Source organism: Scyliorhinus canicula, chromosome 13 (genome assembly GCF_902713615.1).
Source record: "Scyliorhinus canicula chromosome 13, sScyCan1.1, whole genome shotgun sequence".
NCBI classification, from domain to species: domain Eukaryota; kingdom Metazoa; phylum Chordata; class Chondrichthyes; order Carcharhiniformes; family Scyliorhinidae; genus Scyliorhinus; species Scyliorhinus canicula.
Window position 1 is genome coordinate 70946317 of NC_052158.1, and position 24482 is coordinate 70970798.

Consider the following 24482-nt stretch of genomic DNA (forward strand, 5'->3'; position numbering starts at 1 on the left):
TTAGTTAGAAGCTATTAGGCCTCAGTTGATCCTCAGATCAGAGGAGGACCAGGCAACATGGTGGCACAGTGGTTAGCACTGCTGTCTACAGCGCTGAGGACCCAGTTTCGATCCCGGCCCTGGACACTGTCCGTGTAAAGTTTGCACATTCTCCACGTGTCTGCGTGGGTTTCACCCCCACGACCCAAAGATGTGCAGGTTAGGTGGATTGGCCATGCTAAATTGCCCCTTAATTGGAAAAAAAATTGGATTAAATCTAAATTTAATTATTTTTTTAAATCAGAGGACTGCTATATTTTAAAAAATATGTAAGTATATTTTGTTGAAGTAATGCACAGAAATTTGCATGAGAGGAACACAATTATTATTATTTAAAATTTTTTTTTTAGATTACCCAATTATTTTTTCCAATTAAGGGGCAATTTAGCGTGGCCAATCCACCTACTTTGCACATTTTTGGGTTGTGGGGGCGAAACCCACGAAAACACGGGGAGAATGTGCAAACTCCACACGGACAGTGACCCAGAGCCGGGATCGAACCTAGGACCTCAGCGCCGTGAGGCGGTTGTGCTAACCACTAGACCACCGTGCTGCCCAGAGGAACACAATTATGACCTAACCACAAACGTCTCTACATTGTATTATTACTATATTGTATTGACCATGGTGCATCAAGGGAAATCCTGTGATACTGTAAGAGTCTTTGTATCATGAAAGGGATAACATCAGGGGCAGTGTTTTACAATGAATGGCCAGATCAAATTAACTCTCTAAGAATTCCTGCCATTCTATATTATATGTATGTAAGATACACATACATGGAAGGTTGATGGGGTAAAATGTAGTCCTCATAATGCTGTATATCCAACAGCAATCAATCCAAAGTAAATTGACTGCCACTGGCTTCGGGCGCCCACTGGAGTGGGAGAAATTTTGACCACTTCATATCTTTGGCCAGATCTCTTGTGCCCTCACCGGAAACATTGGTGAATCTATGGGGAAGCATTGCAGAAGAGCAGGTTTACATTGAAATAACCTCACGATTTGGGATGGCTGGAGTAGCAGATTGAAATCCTGTCTTGTCCAATATTATAATGGGACCTCTGCCATTTTCAGGCCCTGATATTTAGCAGCCTTGGGTAGAGAGAATGGGGTTGAATGGGTCAGTCATGTGCTTGGTAGTACAGGTGAATCATGCTTGGCTTTGGCACATTTGTGAGAGGGAACATGAGGTTTTGCTTTCAAATGAGTTTAAAGCAATCTCATTCTAGGCTTCCAAAGACTGGCATTGAATTTAGATCAGTGTCATTCTAGATCAATAATTATTGATGAGTTTAGGGCAGTAGTTTCTTTGGCAGCACGATGGTGCAGTGGTTAGCACTGTTGCCTCACGGCGCTGAGGTCCCAGGTTCGATCCTGTATCTAGGTCACTGTCCGTGTGGAATTTGCACACTCTCCCCGTGTTTGCATGGGTTTTGCCCCCACAACCCAAAGATGTGTAGGCTAGGTGGATTGGCCACGCTAAATTGGCCCTTAATTGGAAAAATGAATTGGGTACTCTAAAATTATTTAATTTTTTTTTAAAAAAAGGACAGTAGTTTTGCTATAGGCCTTAATGGGTGATAATCAAAGGAATTTTAACCACCTCCCCCCAGGATAGGCAGAAAAGGGAAATTCCAAAATCTGGGCAGCACAGTGGCGCAGTGGTTAGCACTGCTGCCTCACGGTGCCGAGGTCCCAGGTTTGATCCCGGATCTGAGTCACTGTCCATTTGGAGTTCACACATTCTCCCTGTGTTTGTGTGGGTTTCGCGCCCAGACCCAAAGATGTGTAGGATAGGTGGATTGCCTAAATTCCCCCTTAATTGGAAAAAAATTAATTGGGTACTCTAAGTTTATTTTTTTTAAATTTCAAAATCTGAAACTTGATTTTAACAGAGGCAACCTGGAGGGCAGGCAACCTTGAGAGGTTTATTCATCATTTAAATATTTTACTGAAGCTGTGTGCCTCAAATTTAAAAACTGTTTTACTTTTAACAAATCTGGTAGCTGAAGGGAGATGAGAAGGGCCAGGTTCTTCAAGCATCTGCCTTTGCAACAGGGGTGTTCTTCCCAGTGACCTGATGTTATGCCAACACCACACCTGAAGTTCTCAAGAAGCCTGTCATCTTCTCGCCACCCTGTTCCGCTGTTTCAGTGGGCGGCAAGATTGAAATCAGGCTTGTTCGCCAACCATGACCCCATGAATAAGATTAAATACATCTAATACATCCTGAATGGTCAGCAAGTTGGCACAGTGGTAAGCACTGTTGCCTCATGTGGTGGCACAGTGGTTAGCATTGCTGCCTCACGGGTCAGCATGGTGTTGCAGTGGTTACCACTGCTGTCTCACGGCGCCGAGGACCTGGATTAGGTCTTGGCCCCAGGTCACTGTCCGTGTGGAGTTTGCATATTCTCCCCATGTCTGCGTGGGTCTCACCCCCACAACCCAAAAATGTGCAGGGTAGGTGGATTGACCAAGTTAAATTGCCCCTTAATTTGAAAAAAAAAGCATTGGGTACCTTAAATTTATGAAAAAAAAGCACTGTTGCTTCACAGCGGCAGGACCTGGTTTAAATTCTGGACTTGGGTGACTGTGTGGAGTCAGCACGTTTTCCTTGTGTTTGAATGGGTTTCCTCCGGGTGCTCCATTTTCCTCCCATAGTCCAGAAATGTGCATGTTAGGTGGATGCCAAATTGCCCCTTGGCGTCTTGGGATGTGCAGGTTAGGTTACAGCGGATAGCATGAGGTGGGTGAGGGAGTGGACCTGGTTAGAGTGCTCTTTCAGAGCATCCATGCAAACTCGATAGGCTGAATGGTCTCCTTCTGCTCTGTAGGGATTCTATGATTCTATGAATATTTCATAACAGGTTATAGAAAGTGCATAATATTTTTTATTATAAATTTAGAGTACCCAATTATTTTTCTTCCAATTAAGGGGCAATTTACTGTGGTCAATGCACCTAACTTGCACATCTTTGGGTTGTGGGGATGAAACCAACGCAAACACGGGGAGAATGTGCAAACTCCACACGGACAGTGACCTGGGGCCGGGATCAAACCCGGGTCCTCAACGCGTGGGCAGCAGTGCTAACCACAGTGCCACCATGCCGCCCCAAGAAAATGCGTTTATACTTAGATATTAATAGAACCGTGATAACTTCAAATAGTAAAAATTAAATGAATATTTGCACTTTGGGCACAGAGGGAGAACACGGTTGTCACAGTCAATGTTGTGAGCAATCAGCATGCACCTCATTTAACTTGCCCTTTACTTTGTATGCGTATCACTTCACTCATACCGGTAGGAAAACAACTATGTGGATGGAAATCAGCGGAATGTGACAACCCTGCACGGGCAATGGTTAACAAAATGTCTCATAGGCCACACACAGAACCCAGATAGACTGCATGTGGTCCCTGGGCCACAGGTTGCCCACCGCTCGTACTCTCTATTCCACATCTGCATACTGGTGAAGGAAGCCTTCCCACTCGATACCAAGCCAGCTCAAACCGGCTGGCCGCCGGCTAGAAAAAGGGGATGTAAACTTTGATTTAATTAAGATTTTGCCATTAAATTTGGCTGGGCTTCTGTGGCACCCACATTTCCAGCTTCCATACCCACCACCTTACCCACGCCTGATAAATAACAGGGTCACATTTTCGTGGACCACTATCTTTTGATTGATAGTGATCATCTAAAACAACACAAACTGAAACTGTGAAGTGGCTGTGTTGCATTGCAGATTACAGTTCAATGCAAGGTGAATTGGGAGAGCATTGATGGGAGCGCTATACTGTAGCTGGTCTTGCATTCTTTGATGCTTTCATGAGATACAGAATGATCACCCTTTTGTTTTACTGAGTTACTGAGAACAAATACTGTTTCTGATATTATCTGAAAATATTGAAGAATAACTATAATTCAAGTAAAAAAAGAAGTAACCTTTACCATACTGGCATCGGCGTCCATCAAATCCTTCAGCACAGTGGCAGCGGTAGCCACCAATCAAATCCTGGCAGGTTGCATTATTGGTACATGGATCAGGCGCACACTGATCACCATCTATGACAGATACATTTAATGAAAGACTGAACTCTTTGATGTCTAATAGACGGCATTAATCAGTTCCCAGGAACTTGTACACAGACATAATTCTTGATCACAAGGTGGTACCAGGATGTTGCCTGGGTAAAGTAGACCTGAGATCATGTAAGGGGTCATGTCTGGAGGCGTTGACAATAGCTATTCTGCTGTTTGTTCCGGCGAAGTATTCATCAAATCTCCATGTTATCTCCACGTTAAAGATACAGTGCCAGCACCGCCAGCATTTCAGGCTGGAGGGGGTGTCAAGGTGGTCGCTTATCTGTGGGAATCATTTGTTTCAGCCGGGAAAACTTGATGCCGCTTTTGGGCGTTGGAAAGGTAAAGGGCTGGGGCGGGTAAAGGATTTATTTTTGGCGGGACAGTTTGCTGAATGGGAGGAGCTGAGGGAGAATGCAGGCCTTGGTGAGGGGATGTGTTCAGGTACTTTTAGGTGCGTGATTGTGCCCGGCAAGTGTGCTCGACATTCCTGGTGGCGTCCCTATCCACTTTGCTGGAAAGGATTGTTTCTTGTAGGGGCAGTATGGTGGTGCAGTGGTTAGCACTGCTGCCTCACACCGCCGAAGACCCAGGTTCAATGCCGACCTTGATGTGTTGGGCAGGCTGGGTCGATGTGGACTGCGCTTGATGCAGTGTGGCGAGAGACAGACTTCCAACACTTGATGGGTTGCAACACGATTTTATTGAACATCTAAACTATTATACATATTCAACTGTGGGTTGACACTATGCTGACTTGAATGGAGACCTGACACTGCCTGACCAGACTTACTAGCTACCACATGGTGTTTGCACTGGCTAACTCACGAGCTGTGCTTGTCTCAGAGGCTTGGTCCCGAGAGAGTGGGAAAACTGGTGCCCTCTGGCTTTATAGTGGTCGTGTCCTGTCTGGTGATTGGCTGCTCTGTTCTGTGTGCTTACTGGTCATCCTGTGTGTCAATCACTGCCTGTCTGCACTCCATTATATACATAGATGTATATTATGACTGACCCTGAGTCATTGTCCGTGTGGAGTTTGCACATTCTCCCCGCGTCTGTGTTGGTCTCACCCCCAGAACCCAAAAGATGTGCAGGAATGGCCATGCTAAATTGTCCCTTAATTGGAAAAAAAATTAACTGGGTACTCTAAAAAAATTTTTTATAAAGAAGAAAAATAAAAGGATTGTTTCCTGTGCAGGGTCGGAGGCGAACAGCACATCCGGAATATACGGATGGATCATGGGGAGGAGCAGGTCTCAGTGGAGGAGGTGAAGGCTAGGTGGGAGGAGGAGCTGGGTTCCATTTTGGAGGAAGAGGTGTGGAGTGTGGCTCTCCGTAGGGTGAATTCTACGTCATCCTACGTTATGGGGGACCTAATGGAGTTTTTTCCTCACGAGAAAGTTAAATTTACAATGAGGAGAGTGATTGACAGGTTCTGTCACAGATGGCGTCCATTTATATTGCATTTCAGAGATCTGGTCACTGTTAGCTGCTGGAGTGGATGGGTTCTAATGAGGAGGAGGGAGCTTATAATTGTTCAGTCAGTTTGTTTTTGGTTGGGATGGTTTGTTGAAGTTGTTGGTACATGCATTATTTGTTTGACTGTTATTCATGTATAAAATGTTAAAAACTCAATAAAAATATCTTCAAAAAAATCACCCTTGATCACATTTATAGATAAACATACAGATTCAATAAATATAGAGCAGCATTTAATATTACCAATAAATTAATCTGAATAGATTGTGTTTAGTTTCTGCTTATAACCGTGCTTTAACTCTGTTACAGCTGTGCTTTAACTATGTTACGACCGTGCTTTAACTCTGTTCTGGAGCATATGTAATCAGAAAGCTCTATTGTTTAACTTACTCCATCTTTAGGTGTGACCTGCTTTTGTGGCAGAGGAACTGTATACCTTTTTTTATTCAATCATGGGATGTGGGGCACCGGTGGCTGGGCCAGCATTTATTGTCCATCCTTGAACTGAGAGGCTCGCTAGTCCATTTCAGAGTGTATTTAAGGGTCAACCACACTGCTGTGGATCTGGAGTCCAGCAAGGCCAGGTCTAAAGGACATTTCGACAATGGTTTCATGGTCATCCTGAGACTTTCAATTCCATCTTTTTATTGAATTCAAATTTTATTTTAACATCTGCTGTCGGGAGATTCAAACCCAGGTCCCCAGAGCATTGCCCTGGGTCTCTGGATTACTAGTCCAGTGACAATACCACTACATCATCATCTCCCCTCTAGGAACTGCGGTGGGGCCTTTCAACACTTCTCTGTCATTTATCAGGCTGGCTGCTTTAGTTTTTTCCCCCTTACTTCAGCACAAGTATGGCAACTAGTTTTTATTTATTCTCTCATCAGAAGTGGGCATCAATGCAGGGACATTTGTGGTCCATCCGTAACTGTCCTCGAACTGAGTGACGTCTGACACAAAGTAAAATCAGAAGCAAGTAACTTTTCAGTTCGATAGTGCTGACGACTTTGACTATATAAGGAAATTCCTGTACGGAGTCTACAAGAAGGATGACCAGTCGAACACCTATGAGGCCTAGTCAGAATTTGATAGATTTTGGAAGATGGACAGTTATGCCATGGAAGAATACGCCATGGACTTCAGTAAACTGTACAGAAGGTTGACCAGGTTCAATGTGGCGACTACTGGATTGGCGGTAATGTTAAAATTACTAGTGTTGTTCCAAGGTGTCTCATAAGGACAGGCAGCTAGTTCTAACAGGCACCCAGTTCTTGGAGGAGACTGTTGGATCAAATGTATGCTGTCCTAAGTTTGCCGGGGACACTGTCAATCCCTGCAGCCTTCTACTGTGACACAAAGAAATAGAAAATTTGTTGATTGCCAGATTTTGAAATAGTGCAGAAACATGACACAGTTGTCAACGAAAGGATTAAAGACACAGGTGACGCAAAATCCGGTTATATCAGAAGCGAATCCCAAGAATACCCAAGCGCAAATAACTAGATGCTTCAAGTGTGACTTGAAATATCATTACGTGGAGAACTGCCCAGAGCAAAGAGGTAGGGCCTTTGAAATGACTTATGAAGACAATAGCTCTGAGGAACATGGTAAATATGAACAAATTATATTGGTCACAAATTCAAACGCTGTTATAACCAACCCAGGAGTGGGATAAAGAGTGGAGCCTGTTCAGCTCTCCTAGCCTGGTTGTACAAATGCATTACTGACAGCTTGCGGAATATGGGATGATGAGGGGAAGAACATCTGTGGTGACAAAGCCAGCTGTAAATTATCATTTGCCTGCTTTTCTTCTAAGATCAGAGTTCGCGGGTGCACATATATTGAGGGATTCTTTTTGCTATCATTTGTTCTTCCCTCCTTATTCTTTCTCATCCAATTTGACAAAGAACAGTTTACTTACCAACATGCAGGTTCCAAAATATTAACTGTAAAAAAAAATGTACATAGTTGATTAGATGCATCAACAGTAAGAGACTGGGAATCTCATGTGTGATAATCATACAATGAAATTGAATAACTTCTATTGTGCACGCCTTACAAAAGAATAGGAAAATAGCCTATCAGACGCAAGAAGCTATAATAGAGGATAATGTAGAGGATAGCTGTAATCTCCAAAATTATGTAGATGGGTTGGTGGAGTGGTCGATAAAGTGGCAGATGAAATTCAACACAGAAGTGTGAGGTCATGCATTGAGGGAAGTCAAACAGTTATTGGGAGTACACAATAAATGGGAATACACTAAGAGGGGTAGATGAAGTAAGAGAATTCTAGAACCAGGGGACATAGATTAAAGATAAATGGCAGAAAGTTAGACAGGACAGGAAGAACCTTTTTATGCTGTGGGTAGTAGGAGTCTGGAATTCACTGCCCCAGTTGGTGGTGGAGGCAGAGACACTAAACTCTGTTAAAAAGTTACCTGGATCTGAACCATAAGTGCTGTAAGCTACAGGGTGATGAACCGGGTGCAAGAAGGTGGGATTAGAAAGAGCTGGCCTTGGGCTGGTATGGACAAGATAGGCCGAATGGCCTCCTTCCGTGCTGTAACTTTTCTGTGGTTCCTAAGCCTGTCCATTTTATGGTGGATTATGTCCACCTCCTCACATTTCACTACATCCCACACTTTTTCTCCATATCCATCAATATCACCTGTCCAGCATATCCCTCGATTATACCTATAAACCTTAAAACATTTTTTTTTTCCAATTATGGGGCAATTTAGCATGACCAATCCACCTACCCTGCAGATATTTAGGTTGTGGGGGTGAGACCCATGCAGACACGAGGAGAATGTGCAAATTCCACATGGACAGTAACCTGGGGCCGGGATCGAACCCAGATCCTCAGCATCGTGAGATAGCAATGCTAACCACTGCGCCACCGCACCACCCATCCTATATACATTCTTACCATATCTGTCAAGTTATGTTCCCTAGGGGGCAGCACGGTGGCACAGTGGTTAGCACGGCTGTCTCACGGCGCTGAGTTCCCAGGTTCGATCCCGGCTCTGTGTCACTTTCCGTGTGGAGTTTGCACATTCTCCCCGTGTTTGCGTGGGTTTCGCCCCCCATAACCCAAAACTGTGCTGGGTAGGTGGACTGGCCATGCTAAATTGCTCCTTAATTGTAAAATATGAATTGGGTACTCTAAATTTTTTTTAAAAAAGGGGCAGCACGGTGGCGCAATGGGTGAGCACTGCTGCCTCACGGCAGTGATTTAGCTCACTTGGCTAAATCGCTGGCTTTTAAAGCAGACCAAGCAGGCCAGCAGCATGGTTCGATTCCCGTACCAGCCTCCCCGGACAGGATCCGGAATGTGGCGACTAGGGGCTTTTCACAGTAACTTCGTTGAAGTCTACTCGTGACAATAAGCGATTTTCATTTCATTTCATTTCTTTGGACTGTGCAAAGAAACTGGAGAACCCGGAGGAAACTGACGCAGACACGGGGAGAAAACGCAAACTCCATACGGACAGTCACCCAATGTTGGAATCAAAATCGGGTATCTGGTGCTGTGTGGCAGCAGTGCCATCCACTGTGCCACCTCATCAATCATTATCTAATCTGTGCTTTATACATGAATTAAACTATTGGCAAGTAAGTGAGCAGTCATAATTCACTCTTTGCATGTCTGTAAAAAAATTTCACCTGACTCGGCTCTTGTCATAAGCAGCTAATTTACATCAACTAAACACATGTCTATTATATGCATGACTTGAAATGTAAAAAAAAGGATACATAATTGATAAAAGGACAAGCTTGAAGTATACTCTGAACAGACGTCCCTGGCTCAAATTAAAGTAAAATACTGCGGGTGTTAGAAATCTAAAATATTACTAAATTATATTCTTCCTGTACTCATTAAAGCTGCACTATCTCCACTTTCTTGCTCTGGCATTTTGTTGCAAAGCACCATTTTCTTGTGTCCTCTGCAGCGCCTGAAGGTAACTGGAGTTTGCAGCTTTGCAGAATGCAGCGATCTCAACTCAGCACCTGAGAGACTTCACAGATATCCAGTTCTTTTCTTTGAACAAAACTTGCATTCTCACTGGAAATCATATTGTTACGGTTTGAAGGAAAATTTAAGTTGAGGATCATAAATAGCAGTGGCTCACCAGAACAACTTCTCCCAGTGGGAGAGTGTAATGAAGCCCAGTCCATTCTGTTTAACCCACTGTATGAATCAGGCACCCTAGTATGCACCCAAACTCCAAGGTACCTGCTCACTGGAGCCACAAATACGTAAAATTTGGGCATTCTCAATATAAACAATGTGCCTGAAGTAAACCCAAGGTAACAGCATCTGACCCCCGCAGTCTAGCTATATTCAACTAGTAACAGAGGCCACTGGATAGCAGAAACCAAGTCACTCCATCCTTTCCCCTGTTGGCTTTTATTTCAAAGGGAATGGAATATAAAATAGGAAGTCTTGCTAAAACTATACAAGGCACTAGTTAGAGCATACCTGGAATACTGTGAACTGTATTGGTCCTCTTATGCAAGATGTACAAGCATTGGAGACAGTCTAGAGAAGGTTTACCAGGCTGATCCCAGGTATGGAAGGATTTTCTTATGAGGAGAGATTGAATAGGTTGGTCCTGTACTCACTAGAGTTTAGAAGAATGAGAGGTAACCTTTTTGATAAATATAAGATTCTCAAGGGGCTTGACAGGGTAGATGCTGAGAGGTTGCTTCCCTTTGTGGGAGAGTCTAGGACCAGAGGACTTAACTCAGAATATTGGGGTGCCCATTTAAGAGAGAGATGAGGAGGAATTTCTTCTCTCAGAGGGTAGTGAATCCGTGGAGTTCTTTACCGCAGAGAGCTGTAGAGGCTGGGTTGTGTTCAAGGCTGAAATAGACAGATTTTTAATCAGTAAGGGAAAGTGGAGATGAGGCTTATCATATCAGATCAGTCACAATCTCGGTGAATGGAGGAGCAGACTCAATGGGCCGAATGGCCTACTTCTGCTCCTATGTCCTATGATCTAACCTGAAGCTAACTGTAGTAGACGGATTGTTGCCTGATGAAGATCATGTAATTCAGTACAGAGCTGTTGAGACAGGAGTGGTGTGGCGGGAGTGAGCAATAGAAGGAACCTCTGACTACCCTGATACTGATCATTTTAAGCAGCTTTCTCCAATTATTAATACACATTTGATGTTAGCTATAAATTACACCATTAATACACATTACTATCAATGGAAAGTGCAGTTTGCTATGCTGGTCTTTTCCTTTCTCCCGAAAAGGAAAACAATTAGTCAAACCCATTCTCAGGAAAGCACTGTGGCATTGACAACACTGCCAACTTTGCCAATGCTTTGATTTTACACCATTGTTTTGCTGTATATTAAATTAGGATTGAAAAGAGAGATGCATCTTGCCCTCGGTCTTCTGTGGCCATCAAATTTCAAGATTAAAGCAATAATATATCAGAAAATTGTTAATAAGATTAAGAGTGTTGGTGTTGTAACAATCTGGATGCTGAGGTGATTGACTGCAGGATACTCACAGCTTCATCTAACGAATTGTGAACCTCTTTAACTTCTTCGAAATCACACTTTTCTTCGTAACACTCCCTTTCCAAATTTCCAGGTCTAAGCTCTTCAAAGAGGTAATTAGCTCGTTTCCTAATTCTTAAGACATCACTGGCATCTCTTTCTGGTAAAAATACTGCAAAGTAAAATGAGGAGTTGTCTTCAAAACTGTTGTCTGTTGAATAGTGCACCATCACCCCAGGGAGTATTGAATCTGTACCAGAATGGAGCTTAGGGTCCAGGCAGATGAATGAATGATTGCCAATGGTAAAGTGATTAAAAATGTCAATGCACAAGAGGCCAGGGGGGATTACAGAGATAGGGGAAAATGGAAGTAAAATTGTAGATCAGCAACCATAGATGTGATGGGTGAACAGGACTTTATGTGAGTTAAGATACGGGCAGCAGAGTTTTGGATATATTAAAGTTTATGTAGGGTGTAACATGGGAGGCCAGCCAGGGGAATATTGGAATAGTCAATTTTAGAGATATCAAGGCATGGATGTGGGCTTTCAGCAGCAGATGAGGGAAAGGGTCGGATGATGTTACAGAGGTGAGAGTAAGTGGTCTAGGTCATGGAACAGACATATGTTGGAAGCTTATCTCGGATATGGTAACATGATTGTGAATGGTACCAAGACAGATCACCATCTGCACCAGTATGTTATTTGTACAAGGACAATATGCCCAAGAAAATACTGCAATGTTTCAACCGTACAAGGAAATGTGCTTTCTCGTCAGACATTTAATATTCTCAAAAAAAAGGAAGGCCATTTAGGACCGAGATGAGGAGGAATTCCTTCACTCCGAGGGTAGTCAATCTTTGGAATTCTTCTTTAAAAATTAATTTAAGGGATGAAGGAGTTGCTGGCTGAATCCTACCCAAGAGAGTTGGGGAGGCTCAATCATTGAGCATGTTAAAGACAGAAGTGGTTGGATTTCTAGTTAATAAAATTGTTTCGGGAATAGTATGGGAAAATTATGTTGAGGTCAAAGATTAGCCAGTTGAATGGCGGACCAGGCTAAAGGGGCCAATGTTCCTATGCACTACTGTATTTGTACAAGGACAGTGTGCCATCCATACTAGGGAATGCCCCATCTGTACCAGGACAATTTGCCATCTATGTCAAGGGTATGTGCTGTGTCTACAATACAATAGGTATTTAGATCTCATGCTGACCTGAGTAGCTGGAGACACCTGTAAAACACATCGCCAGGAGAAGCATTAAACAACCGCGAGCCTTCATCATTGTACAATCTGGATCTTCAAACACTAGCCTGCAATGGGAAAGAAATATGTAAAATGTTACGATGTTACGGGATACCAACTAATCAGGTAAAAACTTTGCAGATTTCTATCTATTTTCTTCAACATTTCAGCAGACACCGGAACGTGGCGACCAAGGGCTTTCCACAGTAACTTCATTGAAGCCTACTTGTGACAATAAGCGATTATTATTATTATTAGATGTATCCATCTCTTCCAAGCACCTGCAAGAATAACATGCTGAGAGGGGGCATGGAGCCAAGGCCACTGCCCTGAGCGATGCCTCAGAACCAAGTGGTGGAATGATACGTCACCGCTGAATTCCCTTTCAATAGTGGCTGCGAAAGACAAGATGGCAGCCATGAGCTGAGCTCCCATGGCAGCAGCTTGCGACAATATTGAATGAATTAGGACTCAGGTACATGACACAATATGTTCCAATATGTATACGAGTCTTTATTGAGCTCATGATTCGCTATGAGAACTCAGGTACATCACAGTCCACCACTCAGCATGATGGTGACATACTCACACCTCCGATACTAATTCAATTTTTGATCTGTATAGTTTGTGTATAAAATCACAATACACCAAAATAAGCAAAGTGACATTGAGAGTAACAAAATGGAGCCAAGAATGTTGCTCGTTCTCGGTGAGTGTGCTTTACACTCAATTTGGCTCTGTTTCGTTCCTTAGCTCTAGATGCGCCAGGTATCGTTAAGATACCGCCACAAGTTTCAAGTTCAAGTTCAGACCAATAACTCCATACACCAGTTAGTAAGTTCAAACAAGAAACGTTTATTATAATAGTTATCTACTAATTATGCATATAAAACTACAAGACTAGGCTAATCCTACCACTAACAGGCCAATACTTATCTGGAATAAGGGAACTGCCGGATCAGGGAACAACGGCCTCTAGCTTTGTCCTGGATCCGCAGGCTTCCAGTCGGTGTGGACTAAAGGGGTCAGGAGTGTCTACTCTCATAGCGTGCGTTGTATGACACTTACTTGATGGCGGCTGCTGACCAGGCCTCCCCTTCTCAAGGTCTTCTGCTGCAACGGTGGTCAAGGAGAGCGCTGGCTAAGAGGAGCTGGCCAAGAGAGCGAGCTGGGGTCGGGGTCTCGGTCTTATGCCTCTCCCAGGGTCTCGCACCCACCTGGGTGGACCCTCTATACACTCACAATCGATTGGGAATTTCCCCAATAACGGGGCAGTCCTTCGATCACTGGGCGGTTCTTAGGGCGTATTGTTTTGGACTTCCCTTGGCGCCGAGAAGTCTGGCCTTCTAGTCAATGTAGCGATTTGAGTTAACTTGTTTCCATTGTACCTGGGAATCACCGGGTATCGCCTCATTAGTATGCTAACTTGTTTTTTTTCACAGTGCTGTCTGGTTTCTGCAGCAGTCAGAATACACAAGCACTTTTGCAAGCTGCTTGCTTTTGCAACATGTCCATTTTCCCTGCATTCTTTGAAATCTTCCATTTGTGTTTGGCAGTGGCCACCCCAGGTGGCTACAAGAAGATGTTCATCTCAAATTTAATTGTGGGGTAATGTCACTGGACTAGTAATTCCGAGGCCCAGGCTAGTGCTCTGGGGACACGCTCTGGGTTTGAATCCTACCATGGCAGCTAGAATCATAGAATACCTACAGTGCAGTAGGCAACCATCGAGTCTGCACCGGCCCTCTGAAAGAGCAGCCTATGTAGGCCCATGCCCTCACCCTATCCCTGTAACGCCACCTACCATTTGGAGACTAAGGGGCAATTTAGCATGGCCAATTCACCTAACCTGCACATCTTTAGACTGTGGCAGGAAACCGGAGTAGCCTTTGGAAACCCATGCAGACATGGGGAGAAAGTGCAAAGTCCACATAGGCAGTGACCCAAAGTTGGAATAGAATCCGAGACCCAGACACTGAGACAGCAGTGCTAACCACTGTTCTACCCTGCCGCTAGTGGAATTTAAATTGAGTTAGTAAATCTGAAATTAAACCGCTGGTCTCGCTAAGTTGAGCATGAAACCATTGCTGACTCCCGTAAAAACCCATCTGGTTCAGTAACGTATTTTATGGACAGGAAATCTTGTTTGTCTGACGTGTGAATCCAGACCCACACTAATCGGGTTGACTTTTAAATGCCCTCTGAAATGGCCTAGCAAGCCACTTGTATCAAAACCGCTATGAAATCCATAAGAAGGAATGAAACCAGACAGACCACCTGGCATCGACCTAGGCACCAGATACCACATGGCAAACTCAGCTCTGTCAACCCTGCAAAGTCCTCCTTACTAACATCTGGGGGCTTGTGCCAAAATTGGGAGAGCTGCCTCGAAGACTAGTCAAGCAACAGCTTGACATAGTCATACTCACAGAATCATACCTTATAGACAACGTTCCAGACGCTACCATCACCATCCCTCGGTACGCACTGACCCACTGGCACCAAAGACCCAGCAGAGATGGCAGAACAGTGGTATACAGTAAGGAGGGAGTTGCCCTGGGAGTCCACAACATTGACTCTGTACCCATCAAGTCACATGGCATCAGGCCAAACATTGGCAAGGTAACCTCCTGCTGATTACCACACACCACTGCCCCTCAGTAGATGAATCAGCACTCCTCCATGTTGAACACCAATTGGAGGAAGCACTGTGGGAGGCAAGGGCACAGAATGTACTCTGGGTGGGGACCTCAATGTTCATCACCAACCCAACAGTGGCAACCTCCACTACGGACCCAGTTGGCTGAGTTCTAAAGAACATAACTGCTAGACTAGGTCTCGGCAGATGCTGAGGGAATTAACAAGACAAAAATATTGACTGGAAATACTATAGTTCGAGTACTATAGATGGGTCAGTTTTTGTGCAGTGTGTGCAGGAGAGTTTTCTGACACAGTATGTAGACAGGCCAACAAGGGGCGATGCCACATTGGATTTGGTACTGGGTAATGAACCCGGCCAGCTGTTAGATTTAGAATGTAGGTGAGCACTTTGGTGATAGTGATCACAATTCGGTTATGTTTACTTTAGCAATGGGCAGGGATAGGTATATACCGCAAGGCAAGAATTATAGCTGGGGGAAAGGCAATTATGATGCTATTCGGAAAGATTTAGGATGCATAGGATGGGGAAGGAAACTGCAGGGGATGGGTACAATCAAAATGTGGAGCTTTTTCAAGGAACAGCTACTGCGTGTCCTTGATAAGTATGTACCTGTCAGGCAGGGAGGAAGGTGTCGAGCAAGGGAACCGTAGTTTACTAAGGAAGTTGAAGCACTTGTCAAAGGAAGAAGAAGGCTTATGTTAGGATGAGACATGAAGGCTTGGTTAGGGCACTTGAGAGTTACAAGTTAGCCAGGAAGGACCTAAAGGGAGAGTTAAGAAGAGCGAGGAGAGGACACGAAAAGTCGTTGGCGGATAGGATCAAGGAAAATCCTAAGGCTTTCTATAGGTATATCAGGAACAAAAGAATGACTAGAGTAAGATTAGGGCCAATCAAGGATAGTAGTGGAAAGCTGTGTGTGGAATCAGAGGAGATAGGGGAAGCGTTAAATGGATATTTTTCGTCAGTGTTTACACTGGAGAAAGACAATGTTGTCGAGGAGAATACTCAGGTACAGTCGACCAGGCTAGACGGGATTGAGGTTCACAAGGAGGAGGTGTTAGCAATTTTGAAAAGTGTAAAAATAGATAAGTCCTCTGGGCCAGATGGGATTTATCCTAGGATTCTCTGGGAAGCCAGGGAGGAGATTGCAGAGCCTTTGTCCTTGATCTTTATGTCGTCTTTGTCGATTTCAGTAAGGCGTTTGATAAGGTGCCCCACGGTAGGCTATTGCAGAAAATACAGAAGTATGGGATTGAAGGTGGTTTAGCGGTTTGGATCAGTAATTGGCTAGCTGAAAGAAGACAGACGGTGGTGGTTGATGGCAAATGTTCATCCTGGAGTTCAGTTACTAGTAGTGTACTGCAAGGATCTGTTTTGGGGCCACTGCTGTTTGTCATTTTTATAAATCACCTGGAAGAGGGTGTAGAAGGATGGGTTAGTAAATTTGCAGATGACACGAAGGTCGGTGGAGTTGTGGATAGTGCTGAAGGATGTTATAGGTTACAGAGGGACATAGATAAGCTGCAGAGCTGGGCTGAGAGGTGGCAGATGGAGTTTAATGCTGAAAAGTGTGAGGTGGGTCACTTTGGAAGGAGTAACAGGAATGCAGAGTACTGGGGTAATGGCAAGATTCTTAGTAGTGTAGATGAACAGAGAGATCTCAGCATCCAGGTACATAAATCCCTGAAAGTTGCCACCCAGGTTAATAGGGCTGTTAAGAAGGCATATGGTGTGCTAGCCTTTAACAGTAGGGGGATTGAGTTTCGGAGCCATGAGGTCATGCTGCAGCTGTACAAAACTCTGGTGCGGCTGCACCTGGAGTACTGCGTGCAGTTCTGGTCACCACATTATAGGAAGGATGTGGAAGCTTTGGAAAGGGTTCAGAGGAGATTTACTAGGATGTTGCCTGGTATGGAGGGAAGGTCTTACAAGGAAAGGCTCAGGGACTTGTTGCTTTCGTTAGAGAGGAGAAGGCTGAGAGGTGACTTAATAGAGACATATAAGATAGTCAGAGGGTTAGATAGGGTGGACAGTGAGAGTCTTTTTCCTCGGATGGTGATGACCAACACGAGGGGACATAGCTTTAAATTGAGGGGTGGTAGATATAGGACAGATGTCAGAGGCAGTTTCTTTACTCAGAGAGTAGTAGGGGTGTGGAACGCCCTGCCTGCAACAGTAGTAGACTCGCCAAATTTAAGGGCATTTAATTGGTCACTGGATAGACATATGGATGAAAATGGAATAGAAAATGAAAATCCTGTCTTCAGATTGAGGATACTATCAATCCTGTTGCGTGGCACTATCACCGTGCTAATTGGATAGATTTCAAACAGATCTAACAACTCAAAACTGGATATCCATGAGGCACTAAATTGTCCCCGAAATGGAAAAAAGAATTTGGCACTTTAAATTTAAAAGATACATAGTGTTTTCAAAAGGTTAAAGAGAATTCCACACCCAGGGTAAAAATATCACCCAGCAACAAGCTGACGTGGCAAAGGACACCGACATCTGCAAGGTCCATATCAGTAACTTGTTTTTTACCGTCTGTAACTTGTTACAGTAGCAGACACAGCTAATAGTTAGAAACAAGGGAGGGGATTAGAGAGGAGCCATCGAAGGATAAAGGTGAAAAATACTTAACTCTGCCTTGTGAACATCTGCAACTTATTTAATGGAAAAGTCTGAACCCTATAATGTTCAAATATAAATAATGCCTTGCCTACATGGGCAGCACGGTAGCATTGTGGATAGCACAATCGCTTCACAGCTCCAGGGTCCCAGGTTCGATTCCGGCTTGGGTCACTGTCTGTGTGGAGTCTGCACATCCTCCCCGTGTGTGCGTGGGATTCCTCCGGGTGCTCAGGTTTCCTCCCACAGACCAAAGATGTGCAGGTTAGGTGGATTGGCCATGATAGATTGCCCTTAGTGTCCAAAATTGCCCTTAGTGTTGGGTGGGGTTACTGAGTTATGGGGATAGGGTGGAGGTGTTGACCTTGGTAGGGGTAGGGTGCTCTTTCCAAGAGCCGGTGCAGACTCGATGGGCCGAATGGCCTCCTTCGGCATTGGTAATTCTATGTCTATGTTTATATGACCTACAATATATAAGCATTGCTTGATTTCTCAAAGGGGCAGAGTCAGCTCTGAGGTTGTGCTCTCCCACCCTCCCAACGTACTGCCGAATAACTGACCATTCTGTACCTGGGTCTCCCGAGATTATTTTGTATATTTGGCTGCTTCACAACACTGCCATGGTGCTCAATTTTATGCCCCCTCCCTGCCAACCCACCAGTTGTGAGGGTGAGGAAGGAGGTAAAATTCTGTCCATTGATTTTATTGCTTTCCGAACATCTCCTTTGATTTGTTGTCCTTTTGTTTTGATAGTTTTCCTGTGTTCAAGGTACTTCATAAATCAGAGTTATGTTATTGGTAATCCATCCAACATTTTCATTTTCTTGGCTTCTCTCAGCACTCGTCGCTGAAACATGGGAACTCTGGGCATCCATGCTCGCATCCTTCATGGTTTACATGGTGGTGTAGCAATGGTGGGAACATTTGACTGATGTGCAGTGACTTCCTCAGCAAGTTTAATACTATCCATTTGCCCTCAATCACTTAGCACTGTTCCCTGAATGTTCTGGTTTCTTCCCTAAAATCACAAATCCTGAGTTTCCATTTATTGGTCATTGAGAATTTTCACGTTTCTTAACTCACTGATTAAACCTGCCTTTTTCTTTCAGGATAATCTCATTGTAAGCAGACCACATGATCTCCAATTCACTTGTTCTTTTTTTAGAAATAAATTTAGAGTACCCAATTCATTTTTTCCAATTAAGGGCCAATTTAGTGTGGCCAATCCATCTACCCGACACATCTTTGGGTTGTGGGAGCAAAACCCACGCAAACACAGAGAGAATTAGCAAACTCCACAACGGTAGTGACCCAGAGCCGGGATTGAACCTGGGACATCGGCACCGTGAGGCAGCAGTGCTAACCACTGAGCCACCATGTTCCCTCAATTCACTTTTTCATCTCTTCTGCTCACCTTTAAATCCATCATCCATTCATTTTTGGCTGGATTCATAAGCATATGCCTCCTTGTTTTCTCAAGACTTCCACTAAATCCCGTTTTCTAGTCAACCTCCTGTACAAAGGTTTTGGGGCCTCTACTCAGAAGGCTATAAGAGGAGATGACTTCAGACATCAATGCCAGGATCATTGTTCCAAAAACTTGGCTGCAAAGCACGGGACAAAAAAATAAATTAAAAAAATCGATGATATAGATAGAGTTCCTACTCTAAGATCACTAAAATACTTTCTCATTTCAACTGCATTACTCAAGGCCTCATTAATTATAACACATCCCTGCCTCATTACTCTGCACTGTCCTTCGATTTTGGCACCACATTTTACTAAGCCATCTCCTGCTTGTTATGCATATGAATGTATTTTGTTCTCTTTGATTGCTAAACAGCTGTGGCACCTATTTACCGAGGTTTGGATCTTTGGTGATTTGCGTTTGATTTTGCCTCAGCCCATGTTGCACTGAGACCTCCTTTCAATTCCACCGTCTCCTTCTTCAATTTACCCCGTCCACTAAGAGTTTGCATCATTTGAAAGACTTAACACAGCATGATCGTCCCTCATTTCGTTTCTTGAATTCTGATTTGGATAGCTCCTCATTCAGTCACTCTTTTACTGTCCCCAATATGCAGAACAAGACTAGCAGCGCGGATTCGATTCCCGTACTGGCCCCCCCAAACAGGCGCTGGAATGTGGAGACTAGGGATTTTCACAGTAACTTCATTGAAGCCTACTTGTGACAATAAGCGATTACTACTATTATTATTATTCCAATATTTTGTTGCTAAGTGATCCTTGCCGTTCATGGATCCTTGATTATTTCCAAATTGGAAAGCAGGCAGTGGAGGAGTCTTCACCAGAGGACCCAGAAAAGGGGCCAATGGTGGAGTAGAATTCCCTAGAGGTTGCATTATGACCCAACGTTATGTGTGGTTTTGTATCAAAGTTTTCTTTCCAGATAGGCCTTATAATAAACCAAATATTCTGCATAATCTTAGACTATAGCTTGATTTCCTGCGTGATATCCTGTCATATACTGCTTAACAGCCTGTTACAACATTACACCTATGGGCAGCATAATTACCGGCATGACTTATTTCTGTGCTGGACATTCTATTGAATACAACACAAATAACATTTATACATTAAAAGAAAAAAAACCAAAGGAGATATACTATTATGCTTTGCAAAGCAAAAATGTGGGAAATGGATGCAAACCCCGCAGTGTTTAGAGGAGTAGACTGAAGATGGGTTGAAGGATGTTTAGGAAGTATGATGAAGTAAAGAGGGTAAGGGTTGAGGAGTTCTGGAGAATAATGCTAAGGCAACTGAAAGTTCTACCTCTAATTGTGGCAAAGGAAGGCCGAAACATAAAGGGCTGGAGATTGTTGTAGAAGTAGGATGTTGCAGAATTGTGAGGCAATTTAAAGTTCATGGAATCACTGAATCCTTACAGCACCGAGAAGGCCACTTGGCCTACTGTGTCCATGCCAGCATTCTGTAACAGCAACTCCGCTACGGCTACACCTCCACCTATTTCCTGTAGCTTGAAAATGTTTTCTCTTCAGGTGCATATCCAATTCCTGCTTGAAAGCCCCAATTAGATCTGCCTTTCCCATACTCTCAGGCAGTGCATTCCACATCCTACTTGCTGCATAATGAAATTTTTCCTAATTTCAATGTTGATTGTTTAGTCAATTCCCTTAAATATGTGTTCTCCAGCATTGGTATCCAATAGATTCTGTTGATGGTTGTTAAATACTTAGTAGCTTCAGATAATAAAGTGAACAGATCATAGAATCACATAATCATGGAATCCATACAGTACAAAAGGAGGTCATTCAGCTCATTGAGTCTGCACCGACCTTCTGAAAGAATACCCTACCTAGGCCCACACCCCTGCCTTATTCCCTTAACCCCATCTACCCCATCTAACCTGCACATCCCTGGACCCTAAGGGGCAATTATAGCATGGCCAATCCATCTAACCTGCGCATCTTTGGACTATGGGAGTAAACTGGAGCACCCGGAAGAAACCCACGCATGCACAGGGAGAATGTGCAGACTCCAGTGCTGCACAGCGTTCTCGGAACTAAACACTCATGAACTGGACAAAAAAGACCGTTTGGACATTCTCTTGTGATTGAAAGAAAACATTTATATGAAAGATGACTTATTGAATGGTTATGAAGCTTAGTCGGACTTTTATATTTTTTTAAAAAAGTAAGATTCTCCCATAGAAGAAGACATCCTGGAGTTTAACTGATGATTGCAGCAATTCCACCTGGAAATTCCTAATTGGATGTGCTATGATATCAAATGTGGACAGGCTTTTGGTTTTACCTGGAGTTAGATTCAAGGAGGGAGATACATTTTAGGATCAAATGTCCGAAACCTTAGCAATCTTTTTGGAAAGTATTCATTTCCGACAGCAAGTGGGTTCTTCAACAGTGAAACCAAAGATGGAGGATAGAATGCTAGCAGCATTTCAAGACCATTCGAATATAGGGTCCAAACATTTGCACAAAAGAACAATTATGAACAGAAGTATGAGGACAGAGACCCTTTAGGGAGCTTCAACAGGCAGCAGGACTTGGGTAATTATGTAAGGATGAATAACAAAGGGGTGGTCAACAGATGCTTCAAATGCGACTCTGAGTATCATTGTGTTGAATTGCTCCAAAAATAAAAAACAGGATTTATGATACAACACATGACATGGAAAGTACAGAAGGCGAGGAGGACGATACCGACAAATCCGAAAGAAACATATTGGTCACCAGATGCATCAGACCGGTAATGGTATCCTAGCTGCAGTTCTGTTCAATTGCGCAGTCCAAGATAGTAGGTGTCATCCACAGTATGTAGAGTGGACCAACTAGAATGTTACGTGAATTCTTTATGCAAGGAAGACTGAAGTAAAGTCAAAGATTAAGACACTCATTTCAGGTTTGGTGATGGAAACATGTTGAAATCACTAAAATGAATATTAATTTTGTGTAAAATAACACTACTGATGTGGTATCGAGTGATATACCTTTACTGTTAAGTAAGCCTTCAATGAAAAAGGCTCAAATGAAGTTGAACATGGAGCACGATAAAGTGATTGATAGATCTATAAAAGACAAGGGGAAGACTATCAGATCTATAGATTGACAGAAGGAAGTAAAAATGTGGAAAGCCAGGAAACATAATGTGAGTTCAGGCAGTGTGCCTAATGGTGATCACAGCCCAAGAAAAAGATCAAGAACTTGTGGAGGAAGTCTAGTCACAGGCTGGACAGGTTAAGTATTATAGTCCAGATATGGATGGGAGATCTAGTAGGGGACATGGTTTGACAAGAGAGAGGACAAAGAAGAGGAAAGGAATGACAGAAGTAGGAGTCCCTACGATTGAGAAGCCCTAGCAGCCACTAACACGTTAGATAGTAAAATTGGTGAAGACAAAACAAAAAGAACTTAACAGTTGGAGAGAGTTTGGCATTTACATGGAGGTTCGAGACAAAGGGCAGCTAGCATTGTCCCAGAGATGAATATTGTACGGAGAAAGTGCTTCACGAACGGTTTGTATGAAGCGAAGACCAGGCTTGCAGCTTGGGGATTTGAGCAACTAGGAAGTTTGAGTTGACTCATCAACAGCAGAAAAAATAGGTTTGAGGATTTTAACTAGCATTTTTAGCACCATACTCATGGGAATGTAAATCCATTGACATCAAAGCAGCATTTCAAAGAGAAGATTTTTTAAAGCCTCCAAAAGAAGCTGGAGATGTTGAGGGGAGATTATAGAATTAATAAGTGTGTCACCGGGCTAAACCAGGGTCTGGTATTTTTAAGTACTGAAAGCTGGTTTTATTGCTACAATGAAGGAAAGCCAATAGTTATTTTCTTAATGTTCTGAGGTGATTTCTTTTGGGGGGGGGGGGGGGGGGGGGGGTGAAGGGTCTGTGGCATTTGAGAAACTTCTGATCGATGAAACGAAAGGAGCTTTACAGTTCATAGGGCTGGATATCAGGCAGACTACAATGGGAACAACCCTGACTCAACATCTTACCTCGAGAATGTTAATAGGATCCCAATAAATCAAGCCAGAGCCTTACAGACTTTACAACCAAGGGAGTAGATCAATCGAGATGCTCAATTAGGCAATTAAAAAGATTTTGCAGACAAACTAGACCAGTTGTGTGCTATGATGAATTAGGGGTGGAACAGTGGTTAGCATTGCTGCCTTAACAGTGCCAGCGACCCAAGTTCAGTTCTGGCCTTGGGTGACTGCCGGTGTGGAGTTTGCGCGCTCTCCCCATGTCTGCCTTGATTTCCTCTGGGTGCTCCGGTTTCCTCCCACAGTCCAAAGATATATAGGTTAGGTGTATTGGCCATGCTAAATATCCATTGAGTGTACTCGGGGATGTGTGGGTTAGATGGAGTTGCAGGGGATAGGTGGGGGCCTGGGTAGGGTGCTCCTTCAGAGAGTCTATATAGAGCTGTGTGCCGATTGGCCTCCTCCTGCACTGGATTCCAGGATTTATAGAACATACAGCGTAGAAGGAGGCCTTTCAGCCCATCGAGTCTGCACCGACCCACTTTAAGCCCTCACTTCCACTCTAACCCCAGAACCCAACAATCCCTCCTAACCTTTTTGGTCACTAAGGGCAATTTAGCATGGCCAATCCACCTAACCTGCACGTCTTTGGACTGTGGGAGGAAACCGGAGCACCCGGAGGAAACCCACGCGGAGAATGTGTAGACTCCGCACAGACAGTGACCCAGCGGGGAATCAAACCTGGGACCCTGGCGCTGTAAAGCCACAGTGCTAACCACTGTGCTATCGTGCTGCAAGGGATTCTGTGATTTCTATGATATCATCATGAGCCATTTGTTAAAGGGAATTGAGCACCATACTGAAATGTACTGAAGCAAATAAAACATTAAAGAAAGTAATTTAGAAGAAATTACACTCAGATTTGCAGACCTGGGTGACCCAGAAGGGATGGAAATCACCATTTTTCTTTGTGATGCTTTACATGTTAACTTCTCGGTGGTTATTAGAAAGTTTGGTTCCTTCTCCACCAACTCCTCCAGTCCAGCAAACATACCCTCCATGAACAAGTCTCTCAACATCCTAGCCCTAGATCTTATACGATGAATCCATCCCAGCTGGTAATAAACCTATGGTTCCCACAGGTTGCTGCCAGTAGCATAGGCCCTAATTTAAAGTGCTATCTGATTGGTTCCATACTCTCAGAGAGGCTATTGCCACTGGTTTCAAAGGGAACCTGGTTGGAGACAGCAGAAGAGGAGCAGTAACAAGTGTCCTCAAACTTGAACCTATACAAGAAGCCTCCTCCATCTGCTACCAAACTGACCCCAGAT

General features: G+C 43.8%; 1 protein-coding gene across 7 annotated transcripts in view; it reads right to left on the reverse strand.

Annotated features, from left to right (window-relative positions):
• LOC119976267 (vitamin K-dependent protein C-like) overlaps positions 1–24482 on the reverse strand; it is an 80651-nt gene that overhangs the window by 26030 nt on the left and 30139 nt on the right. For 6 of the 7 annotated variants that reach the window (XM_038816637.1, XM_038816639.1, XM_038816636.1 and 3 more), the window contains exons 2-5: positions 12339–12436; positions 11134–11294; positions 7527–7551; positions 3986–4105 (exon numbers count right to left, since the gene is read on the reverse strand). In XM_038816637.1, the coding sequence (XP_038672565.1) occupies positions 3986–4105; positions 7527–7551; positions 11134–11294; positions 12339–12408 (376 nt within the window). In that variant the 5' untranslated portion in view covers positions 12409–12436. The remainder of the gene's footprint in view (positions 1–3985; positions 4106–7526; positions 7552–11133; positions 11295–12338; positions 12437–24482) is intronic. The other variant, XM_038816643.1, reaches the window with a different exon arrangement.